Source organism: Solanum dulcamara, chromosome 12 (assembly GCF_947179165.1).
Source record: "Solanum dulcamara chromosome 12, daSolDulc1.2, whole genome shotgun sequence".
In the NCBI taxonomy this organism is placed as follows: Eukaryota; Viridiplantae; Streptophyta; class Magnoliopsida; order Solanales; family Solanaceae; genus Solanum; species Solanum dulcamara.
This window is the reverse complement of record NC_077248.1, coordinates 4,921,433-4,934,585: the sequence shown is the minus strand read 5'-3', so window position 1 is coordinate 4,934,585 and position 13,153 is coordinate 4,921,433. Positions and strand designations below refer to the sequence as shown.

Here is a 13,153-nt window from a genome sequence, read left to right as displayed (position 1 = left end):
TTGACACCCCTCAAGTATATGTGGCTCCGCCACCGGTGATAAACATGTGGACAATGTACTTGGCTTAACTTGCAGAAGACACAGCTAGCTGGCACAAGTAATCAATACTCCCTCCGTCTCATATTAAACGGGCATTTTGTATTTTATACGGTAATTAAAAAATTATTAACAGATTGTTTAACTTTACTATTTTGCCATTTCTTCATATTAATCAGCCTCTTGAAAAAATAAGTTTTTGAATTTTCAAAATTTGTTTAAACTTCTAAGACATATTAATTGTAGGGGTAAAATGAAAAAATGGTAATTAATTCTATCTTAATTTAGTAAGTGATCAAACATATTAATTGTAAGGGTAAAATGAGAATAAATTAATTAATTCTATCTTAATTTAGTAAATGATCAAGTAATATGAAATAAATATTTTTAATAAGACATCCATCTAATATGAGACAAAAGAAATAATATTTTATTTTTTTGTGAATTTATATTATTAGTCAAAGTATCTAGCTGACTTTTTATTAAAAGATAAAAAAAGCCCTCACAATTAATCAATAGTTACTTTTGAGTACTGGTCCATATATTTTCTACTATATATAGTCCTTGCTGATCGTTCAACAGTTCAGGCCCCACTGCGTCGCAAGAAATTTACTCCGGCCACTGTATTAAAAAAATAATTATTATTACTTGTTTAATTTTAAAAAATAAGAAATAATTTATTACTTAAACAAATATTACTAATTAAACAACTTTTTTCTTAAAAAAACCTTTTTCAATAATACTAAATTCCACATCACCTTTTCTCCATAATTAATAATTAAAGTTAGAAATGAAATTTAAAATAATATAGTACAAAGATGGTGCTATTGAAAAAATATAAATAAAGTTGCATAATTGAGGACCTACTACGTGAATTAGAAAGTTGATTTATTTTTTTATATACATAGATCAAAAAAGGGTAAGAATTTTGAAAGCCGTGGGAGGGGACTATGTGCTTGTTTTTGCATAATAGGAAAGTATACCCTACTCACTTGGCTAGTTTTATTTTTTATTTATCCGTTCTAATTTATGTGATATTATTTAATTGGACATAAATTTTAGAATGAAACGAATTTTTTTAAAATTCGTTGTTTAACACAAGTCATATATATTTATACGACTATAAATCATTTTATTAAAATAAAATTAAAAATTAAATATTAAATGATGATATTCAAGATTTAACATTAGTGTATAGTTTTAAGGTTGGGATAGACAGATTACTTTCCATTGTAAGAGTGGTTTTTTGAAAAGCAAAAATGTCTGGCTTCGGAAAAGTAGGAATTAAGGGTAAAATTGGTACAACTTAAAGTGACTTTGGTGGTATAATATATATATAAGTGACTTTAATGGATACTTTGTTATATTTGAACGAGCATATGAGTTATTAACCTCCTAATCTGACTCCATATCAAATCGTTCGAATCAACTACATTGTAGCTGTTATAGCTCTTGCCAACTTTTGAGTTAGTCGTGTTTGTAGTACATAAGGTATTGATGAAATTGTTGAAATTTATTTGCTCTCAATGAGATGTTTCAAGTTCGAGCATGCACTATGAATCGATAGAGATCGAACTGCTCTCCTTCATGGACTCACTTGGTGTGAATCTAAATCAATCGGGTAATAAATTTTGAATATCAAATGATTAAAAAGAATTGATCATGTCTATGACAAATGGCTTATCTCAAAAGGATTCACTTCGTTCAATACCTAACACCAATTAACTAATTACCTCATGTATTTTTGACATTGATTAATCTAATTTTCCTATATGAAACATTTACATTAGAAAATTTCGAGTGAAAAAAACAACACTTCATGAAAGTTTGTTTGCTCATCATTTTTAGAAGAAATTGGAGGACTTTGTCTGCCATCTAGAGTTTAATCAAGAGCCTTGTCCTTAAATGATAAGGATCATTGACCAAACACATAAAAAAGATATACCTTCTTAATAACCTTTTACCAACAAATACACAAACATTATGTCCTTCTATTTAAAAAAAGAATAAAAAAATTAATTTCAAAATATATAATTTTACACCTTTTATTTTATCGTTAATAAATATTTTATAACTATACACATAATATGTTAGGTTTAAAATTACATGATTACATATATAGCTATATAACTGTAATGACATCTTTAAAATTATAGATTTTATAAATCTATTTCTTTTTAAAACTCCATACTAATTCAATAGATTTATATCACATAAATTAGACTAAAATAAATATTAAGCAAAATTAATGTTTTTTTTTAAATATTCTATTTGATGTCCGGTATTAATATTGAAGTCTCACTAAATTTAAATTAATACCAAAAAATTCATATTAAAAATAAAATGCGTATTAACAAAAGACGATTTTGTATTCAAAAATCAGTAGTTATTTCAAGATGTGCTAAAATAGGCGTAATACTTTGGCAGGTGTATATCAACACATGTTTTGTGGGTCCAAATTCACGTGAGATTAAGAATTTGTAAATATGTAGGACCCTCAAAATGAAGACTCCACCAAATTAAAGATGCTACTAATTAATCAAACAATAAGTATGTTTATTGAAAATGTTTAAAGCTGACAAACAAAACTTACTTCTTATGAATCGATGGGATGATTCAGATTCATCCAGAAATATTTGGTAGGACCCTCTTTTATAAATTCAATGATGGATTAAGATTTAATTGAGACCCCATCAATTCATAATAAAAGTTAAGTTTTTAATTATTCTTTCAATTGAAGCTGAATAATTATCAATATTAAAGGTGAGTGAGTCACAGCCATTTATTACTACTGAAATACAAATGTCACATGAAGCTTACATTTTAAAAAAAAACTATCAGTGTATATAAACCAATCAGAGAAGAAATGGAAGAGAAATTAAGATTTTTGAGGTTATGAATTTTAAATTTAAAGACAAGAAAATTATTTCGATTCTTAATAAAAAAAATTAATTCTTGACACAAATACAAAGTTTGTGTCAAAGCTGTAGAGTTCTATCAAATTCTACTCCTATATGAGATGGTCGTTGAAGTTCTTTCATTCTTAATATTTCCTTAATTTTCAATTTATTTGATTTGTTTTAATTTTTAGTCTGTTTAAAAAATATATTATTTTTTTTACTATTTTAAATTTTATATTAGATCAAAATAAGATAAATAAATTAAAATGAAAGGAATTATGTCTTATACAATTACAATGTGGAATGATTTAAAGAAAAGAAAAAGAAAAATGGGGAAAACAAGATTTGATTGCTGGCCAGATATAAAGCAGCCGCAACAAAAAGTAGTTGCCTACCCACCTTTCTAGTAAACCTTTTAATTTGGTGAAGTGTAATTCATTGTATTTTATACTTGTCTTATCGTTTGATATTGGAATCATAAGTTGTCACCCCAAAGAGGGGGAGAAAAAGAGACACTTTAATCATGATACTTAAGAACTTATATGATTATTCTTAGTTTATTTCAGGAATAGTTACCGTTCTAATTGTGTATACTTTATATTATATATATATATATATATATATTATAGACACTACTAAAAGGATATTATTTTTTCTACTGAAATTTCTAATTTGAAAAATGTTCAGTAATTATTCCAACATAATTCACGTATTTATGTCACACACTTCATCATATACAAATGTGCAACAAACAAAGATTGTGGTGGAGTGTAAATATTTATTCATTTTAATCAGAAGCCTTAGATTCGAGTTCATTGAATATGAAATCACCTTTGTTAAAGAATGTTTTATCCCTTAATGTGGAACTTTGGTGAGAATTCGAATTCAACCGAACTCTAATGCGGTATTGGATATCGGGTGTGAAATCAAAAAACAAAAAGGGAAAACTACACTTATTAGAAACAAACGAAAAAAAAAAACTAATTACCCACCCATAGCCCAACCTTAATTAACTCTCTTAATGTCCGTTTGGCCAAAATAAATTACACTGTGTGTCCAATTAACTTGTTTGATACCGTCACGGTATATATATACTATGATGATAACATTCAATTTTTGTACAATTTTTTCTGAATGTATGCTATGGTATTATTAAGGAATTTAGAAGTGTTTCATTAAGGATTGATGATTGACTTGGTGAAATAGTGGTTGTTTCTCAATTATACAATTTCAATATCATTATTATATATGAATATACAAAGGTAGTATCATTCATGTACCATCGAATGATTTAGGAAAACCTTATGATATCATCACAGTATATATATATATACTATGATGATATCATTTAGTAATTGTACAATTTTATGGTATGCAATTTTTTATTATGCAATAGTATCATTGAGGATTTTAGAAGTCTATCATTAAGAATTGATTATTAACTTAATTGTTGAAACAGTGATTGTTCCTTAATTATACCATTTTAATATCATGAGAATATATGAATATATTGTAATGGCGAAATCCATCGGTGGCCCCCTAAAGTTGGCATCAACTTTCACTTAGACACCTCAACTAGGCTTTGTTCATTTTAGACACCTCAAGTAAGGCTCCGATGTGTCATTTTGACACTTTGTGCTGACTTGGCACATTGCGTGTGTTGCACCTATTTTAAGCGCGTGAAAAATATTTTTTTCTTTAAAAATATTTTTTTATTATTATTTTTGTTGTTCTTCTTCTTCTTCATTTCTACCATCATATTTTCTTCAGTTCTTCTTCTTTTTCTTCTTCATTGCGTGTTCTTCTTTTACAAATTCCTTTTACAAAACACAATCTTTCTTCATTTTCTTCAACACCCATTTGCCCAAAACCCATAAATTCCCCTCCCCCAATCTCTCGAGACGATTCAAGAATCGTTGATGGACTTGTTCACATATTCACAAAGCCTCTTGATTCATCAAAAAAACAAGAACTTGATGAGTTGAGTTCAAAGATTACTATTTGTATTGTTGAGGTTGTTCTTAGAAATTTGAGAAATTGGAGAATAGCACATTTATTTTTTAATTGGACTTCGAATTTTATTGTGGGTTCTTTAAGGTTTGAATTCTTTAACAATTTCAAAGAAAATAATTTTTGATTTGTATTAATCTTGCCGAAAAAAATGGAGGTTCGTCGAATTTTTTGATCCAATTTAATTTATATTTTTGTTTGTCATTATAGCTCCATTTTTTTCTCTTTAGATGATATGGATAGCGTTGGGTGGGTGTTGGAGGAGAAGAAGATTTGGTGGGGTGGGGGAGGGGTTGGGGTGGGTGGGGTTGGAGAAGATGACGGCGGGGTGGGCGAGCGGTTGGGGTTGGGTGGGTAGGGTTGGAGAAGATGACGGCGGGGTGGGTGGAGTTAATAGTTGTTAATTTTTATTTTTTTAAAAAAATTATTATTTGAATTTAAAAAATGTCACGTGTCATCAAATTATTGGTCATTTTTTTTCTATTCAAAAGTAATTATTTGATAATTATTTTTTATATATATATGCCACGTGTCTTTATTTAATTTGTTGTTTTTGACACGCCAAACGAGCGCATTATACACACTTAATATATTTTGGTGATTGTCAAAAAAGTATCAAAATGACACATCAGAGTCTTACTTGAGGTGTCTAAAATGAACAAAGCCTAGTTGAGGTGTCTAAGTGAAAGTTGGTGCCAACTTTAGGGGGTAATCGATGAGTTTTGCCTATTGTAATAGTATCATTCATGTATCATTGAATGACTTAGAAAACCCTTTTTGATATATATATATATATTATGGTGGTATCATTCAATATTTGTGCAATTTTTTTTGAATGTCTAGTTGTTCCTTAATGACACCATAACAACATGTCATATGTTGTTATAGTATCATTATTTGATAATTATTTTTTATATATATATGCCACGTGTCTTTATTTAATTTATTGTTTTTGACACGCCAAACGAGCGCATTATACACACTTAATATATTTTGGTGATTGTCAAAAAAGTATCAAAATGACACATCGGAGTCTTACTTGAGGTGTCTAAAATGAACAAAGCCTAGTTGAGGTGTCTAAGTGAAAGTTGGTGCCAACTTTAGGGGGTAATCGATGAGTTTCGCCTATTGTAATAGTATCATTCATGTATCATTGAATGACTTAGAAAAGCCTTTTTGATACCATATATATTATGGTGGTATCATTCAATATTTATGCAATTTTTTCTGAATGTCTAGTTGTTCCTTAATGACACCATAACAACATGTCATATACTGTTATAGTATCATTGAGAAGTAATTCCAGGCTTCTTCTTATTCTTCAATAATTTTGATTTGATTGAGATTTGTATGGAATCGAGTATTGATTTAAATTGGAGAAGAAAAAGCAATGGGAGAGAAGGAGAATTGAAAAAGAAGAAGAAGTGAGAAGAAGAAAAGTTGAGAAAGAAGGAGCGAACTGGAGAAGAAGAAGAACCAAGAAGAAAGAGAATTGAAAAAGGAGCAAACTGAAGAAGAAGAAGATGAAGAAGAATTAGGAAAGAAGGAGCGAACTAGAGAAGAAGAAGAACCGGGGAAGAAGAAAAAGAATTCAGGTATGAATTGCAAAGGATATTTGTCTATAATTACTTTATTTTTATGGGATGTAAGCTTAATTTTTTCAAAACAAAATATACTGTATGCCCCCCCCCCCCCCCAGGATTGAAAACGGAACCAACCAGACATGTATAAAATGTGAGCCCATTTAGGTGGGCCTTTATTGTTGGTACAATTGGACACAACATTGTAACTTGGTAAGTATTAGTCCATATGAACTTGAGGCCTAACTACATTCTGAATTGGGCTGCATTAGTGCATTCTCACAAATTGACGATCAAATGACCCTAACTTTGAAAAATGAAAAAATTATTTAAATACATATCTTATTTTTTATCATAATTTTTAAAATTTTCTATCATTTTAAAAAAATAATCAAAAATCCTCTTTCGGATACGTCACTCCCCTCCTTAAATTTTACTTGTAAATGACTATTTTTCAATTGCAGAGATTGAAAAATGACAACTTATAACTACGTACCTACTAATGAGAGCAAAATATTTGATTTTAGAACTACTACATACTTTAATTGGTTTCTAAACCTCACGTGTTTTCTGAAAACGAAATGTAATGGAGTCATTCACTCAGAAGCAGAGTTGCGCATACGTTACCTACTTCAGATGAATTGCATTAAGTATGTTATTGTTATCGTAAAACAAACCTAATTAATATTCAATTTTCCTATACATGATGTCTTGGAAAAATAAAAGAAAAAGGACAATTTAGGTTTTTATAAAATATATACTACTAACATATATATTTAAAAGTTGAAGTGAAGGTGTAAAATAAGGTTGAGATGTTAGCGTCGTGTGAATTATAGTAACTAAATAGGTGAAAGTTAGTGCGGTAAGCTCTTATTGGTGTTTTGTTCTGTCTATATTAATATTCCTTGAGAGAAGTATTGAAAATGCCTTTAAATTTGGCGCGAATTATAAGTTTTATCTCCAAACTATTGACCGTATTAAAAACACTCTTATACTTGACTAATTGAATTTCACTACATCCTCGATCTTGCAACATGAGTGTAAATACATCCCTAAATTCTCGCCAAGTTTAGGAGTGTTTTTAACACTTCTTTCAATTTTTTATTAAGATCCTCATGCTCCTACAAGAGTTTGAAACCACTTGCTATGTCATGTGTAGATTGGGGGTGTATTTAAGTTCAGTTAGTAGAGTAAATGAGTGTTGTTAAGGCTGTCAATAGTTCGAGGACGAAATTAGTAATTTGCGCCAAGTTCAGGGATGTTTTCAATACTCCTCTCATAATTTTTTCGTTTTAATTTGTTTGACCTACTTTCTATTGTAGTTTATTTTTTAAAAAAAATAATTCTTTCCCTTTTAACAACTTTTTAATTTAAATTTTACAGCTGACATAGTTAAGCATACATGATTAAAAAACAGATACATTTGACATGTTATTTATTTAAGATCACAACATTCAAAAGATTTCTTTATTTTTTTAAAACTTGATGCCGAATCAACTAAACGGGAAACGCCGCACACGGCAGCGGCAACGGCAACGCGGTACATATATATTTACACGGCATTCTGATTTCTATAAAAAATAGTGGGCTCAAAATTCAACCCCCCATCTCTTTCTTAGAAATCAAAATTTCTAGATTCTTTTTTTCAGTACTATGATTTGATTTGTTTCTTCATCTAATCATGCCCCTTTCTGAACCTTAATTATACCTTTTCTCCTTTTTTAATTATATAAGTGAAAAATATTATTTTAGAAATACTTGTATATATAATTTAGACAAAGTATATGGCAGGTGAGGGTGGAGGGTAGGGTGTGGAATGGGGGCTCAGGGAGTGGAAATGAGATGATATGTATTGGAGTGTGGAATAACATAATCAACACGCTTTTATTTTGTGATGGTCTTTAACATTTAACTTATGTCCCTCATAACATTTTCTTCTGAGAGGCATAAGTTAAAAGACAATTACCATATTAATGTCTAAACACTAATTCAAATTATAAAAAATGTTAACACACAAAAAAATTAAAGAGATTCGACGCACACTCATATCATGACTTTTGTGTTGTTAGGATGAAAGTCAGAAGACATGATTATGTAACTTTGTGACCATTTATGAAATTTATATATATAGAGAGAGATAAACCTCTTAATAAATATAATTGGTTATATGATAAAGGTGAAAAGTAATCAATTACTATCACGGGTTACTTAATCCATCGATAATAGAAATCAATCTTTATGGTGTCATTATATATAACTTAAGATTGATTTCTATTATCGATTGAATTAAGTAACCCGTGATAGTAATTGATTACTTTTCACCTTTATCAGATAACCAATTATATTTATCAGGAGGTTTATCTATATTTATCTAATAAATACTTTGATTTTATATATATATATATATATATATATATATATATATGATTTGAACTCATAATTTAAATATATATTGGATATGGAACAACTGATCAATTGTTTCTTGAACAAATACTGGTGGAATTGGCAAATAGTTTTTACACTATTGGATATAAGAGTTATATTATATGTTATAACATAACTTATTGGTGGAATTGGTAAAGATAACTTTGGTGAAAATGACATTATTGATAGCTCAGCTGTTGGCTATAAAATGATCTTTGATAATATAAAAAAAAATACTGCAAGAGATATTTTGAGTACTTTTACGAATCGAGTAATTTGGTATAGTGAAATCAGTCCATTGAGCAAGAAAACCCATTTTATTATGGAAAAATTACTCAAATACAAAACTAATTTTATCATATTTTTTAAAATTTTTTATTATTTGAAAAAATTATAAAAATTTCTACTCTCCTATTCTTAGATACATCACATTACGTGATGTATCAAGACGTTTTGAGATGTATCCGAATTTCATCAAATTTAGAATCGTGTAATTTGAAAAATAGTAGGGGTAATTATGCATTTGTGAACTCGAGACTTGATTAACAATAGTAAGTGATATATTGTCTTGTAACAATTTATGTTTTGTAAATTTTGTTAGGAGAGTCATCCCTAAATGACCCTCGTTATACATGATTCAAATTTAATTGAAACTCAATTGTGAGCTTCAGACATCAAATGAGAAACAAAAAATATTATATTTTGCATTTTTATATATGTTAGATTTTAGATTGAAAAAAATTAATATATAGGCTGGCCAGCCTAAGTCGAGGTCCTCTTAGGCTTGGGACGTTGTACTAACCATTTTCGCCCCAACTCATCCCGTCATTCTCCAAGTTTTATTTTCTTAAAATGATATTAAAATTAAATCCACCTAATTTTTATTTTATGTGATGTTAGATGATTATAGGGAAAAAACTCAAATATGTCATCGAACTTTGAAAAAATACTCATTTATGTCATTCGTTGTTGGCTTATCTATGCCATTGTCGTTTGAGAAAAAGGATCATTTATGTCATTATTTTTTAACTCTACACTTTTTTATTGGAGTTTTGAATCAAATGTACCCTTTTTGCTTCTTCTTCTTCGAGCACCAAGAACGCATAAAAAACAACAAGAACTTCAAATTACCAACTTCTTCAATTTTTCACGAAATCACTTCAAATTTCAATAGTAGCATCCATCCGAGCTAGATATCAAAACTCAATATCTTTTAAGCTCGAATTCAACCTAAACCAACAAGATCCACTTAAAATTTCTTCAAAGTTTCAAAACTTTAACCTCCTTTAATGGTTGAATTTTCTCTACAACTTCAAATCACTTGAAATTTTGAACATCGAGATGCGGGGAGGGAGGACGGGGGCATGTTAGTAGTCCCATATCGTGGAGTGGGACTACAATTTTCTCCTTATATGATTTTAGCAATCCTAATTTAGCTTCATGAGCCATCTTTTCTGATCGATTTATGACCATGTTTCATTTTCTTACCAAAAGTAAGCAAGATTTTTAAATTTTATAGTCTTAAATTAAATGTGTGTGTAATGTACCAAAAATAACTGAATGAAGTTGAAATTAAAGAGTTACTTATTAAATATAAAAAGTACCCTCCAATCTCTTCGTCCCAAGACGTTGTCATGATTCGTAATGCAAGGGTCAAATTAACAAATGTTTAGTGTGAATTCGTACATATTTTTATTTTTTTTGAAAAAATACTATAAATCTCAGTAATTAACAATTCCAAATATTTAGAAAGTATTTAAAAAAATTATGATCAAAGAAAATATATCTTTTAACTGTCCAAATAGTAACTAATTAAGATTTAAGACAATCTTATTAGGACTGAGGGAGTAGCATTTTCTTAAAAAGAAAAATAAATTAGGATCTTTCACTATATATATATATATATATATAGGGTAGCTTATCTCCTCATTCAATAAAAATGATGAAATAAATAATGCCTAGACTAATTAATTCCTCTAACCTAAGTGCAAACACTTGTAAAATAATCAAGTGAGACTTAATTTGCCTACATTTGAGTACATGAATGCAATGATTTTTTACATCTAACGTCCTATCAACCTCTCACATTCTATGACATTCTTCTACCTGCACTATGGAAAAAAAAAAAACTACTGTTACATCTACACAAATAAATGTTCTAATTTACACTCACACTACTTGTATATATGCGCGGTTTTTATTTCCTTCCAACCCATATATCTATATCCAGCACAATATTTCTGGCTTTCACCAAATATTCCTAGCAGTTCATTCTCAACTGGTTGCCACTTCTATCCATTTTCATTAATTTTGGCTGCTCAAGGCTTGTTGCTCCTCATCCATAAATGGCTTCCGTAATCCAATGGAATCTTACATTCACCTCGAACTACTACAAGCATCAACTTACGCAATATATTATTCTACATGTCCAATTCTGAGGCGAACAATACTGACAGATCCGAATTAGGATCCGCCAGTACTAATTCTACCGGGCGACACCCGGTATACAAAGGAATAAGGAGAAGGAAGAGTAGCGGGAAATGGGTGTCCGAAATTCGGGAGCCGCGGTCCCCAAACCGGATTTGGCTCGGTACATTCCCGACCCCGGAAATGGCCGCGGTTGCTTATGACGTGGCAGCACTGGCGCTCAAGGGTCGGGATGCCGAGCTTAATTTTCCGAACTCGGTGCCCTCGTTGCCTGTCCCGGCTACCAACTCGCCCCGGGATATCCAGGCAGCTGCGGCTTGTGCGGCCGCAGCACTCGGGGCAGCCGGGGATGCTTTAATAGGGGGGCGTAGTAGACAGGTTTCAAGAGAGGCGGAGAATAATAATTATTTGACGCCTAATAATAATAATGAGTACTTTATGGATGAAGATTTGATATTTGATATGCCAAATGTTATTATGAATATGGCTGAAGGAATGCTACTTAGTCCACCACGTCTCAACCTTCCTGCAGATGATGACTTTACTGGTGGTGCTGACCAAAATCTATGGAATTATCCATAGTTACATCTCAACAAATAAAGCTAAAAATCTTACTTTCAAGTTTATATATATATATACTAGTCCATATATGTAGCCCACTCTCAACGTTTTGAAGGGGGAGCCATAGAACAACGATAAAGTTGTCTCCATATGACCAATAGGTCATATGTTACGTACGTTCGAGCTGTGAAAACAAACACTAATGCTTGCAGTATGGTAGGCTGGGATTCAGTCTTTTCTAGGACCCTGCTAATATGGAATGTTTTATGCACAGACCTGATTTATATATATATATATATATATATATATATATATAAAAGATAGAAATTAGTGACTAAATTAGTAACCTTAGCTTCGAAGGCTCCTGCTGGGAAAAAAAGAATATTGGGATGGATTTGTGTTTGCATGTTCTTGAATTCTAGTACTGTTTGTAAATAATGGTTTTTACTGTTTTAATTTAAGCTTTGCCACTTTACTTTAATGAAAGTGCTTGCATATGTATTTAGTACTTTTGTTTTAAAAAGAATGGTACTTTTTTTATTTAAAAATAATATAATTATAAGTTTTTCTATTTTACCTTTAATGAAATGTTATTCATATAAATATTTATGATTCATTTTTTCGTATCATGGATTTCAAAAAAACTTCTTTTTTCTTTGTGAAATTTTGTGTTCAGTCGAACCTAACACAAGAATAATACTACTAAACTTCTTGAAAAAGAAACAAAAAACTAAACTTCTTGAGATTTGAATCTTTGATTTCACAATAAACAGTTTCAGAGAAAGTATATATAGACTTGTCATTTAAAAGAATAGGTTATTGCAATTATATAATAGCAAAACCTATCATTAATTAGCTCAAAGAAGAAGTTTATATAGGTAAGGAAAAAGATTCAAATATGCCATTGAATTTTCAGAAAAACTCATTTATGCCGTTCATTAAAAGTTTGGCTCATCTATGCCATTGCCGTTTGAAAAAAGACTCATCTATGTCATTATTTTTTAACTCTGGTTTTGCAAAACCACCTAAACAACTTTTAATACTTTTCTATTGGAATTTTTGAATCAAATGTACTTTTTTGCTTCTTCTTCTTTAAGAACACCAAGAACATATGAAGAACACTAAAAATTCAAATTTCCAACTTCTTCAATTTTTCATGAAATCACCTCTATTTCAATAGTAGCATCCCTCCGAACTAGATATCAAAACTTAATA

The 13,153-nt window shown here is 29.9% G+C and overlaps 1 protein-coding gene across 1 annotated transcript; it reads left to right on the top strand.

Moving 5' to 3' along the window:
* The first annotated feature begins 11,078 nt into the window (after positions 1-11,078).
* Positions 11,079-11,989, top strand: LOC129877439 (ethylene-responsive transcription factor ERF024). The gene has a single exon (XM_055952937.1). It carries the CDS (start codon positions 11,375-11,377, stop codon positions 11,957-11,959), a length of 585 nt encoding a protein of 194 aa, XP_055808912.1. The 5' UTR covers positions 11,079-11,374; the 3' UTR covers positions 11,960-11,989.
* The last annotated feature ends 1,164 nt before the right edge of the window (positions 11,990-13,153 follow it).

Bases quoted from the DNA above. Each gene is read 5' to 3' on its own strand.
- LOC129877439 (XM_055952937.1), top strand. From the start codon at position 11,375: ATGTCCAATTCTGAGGCGAACAATACTGACAGATCCGAATTAGGATCC.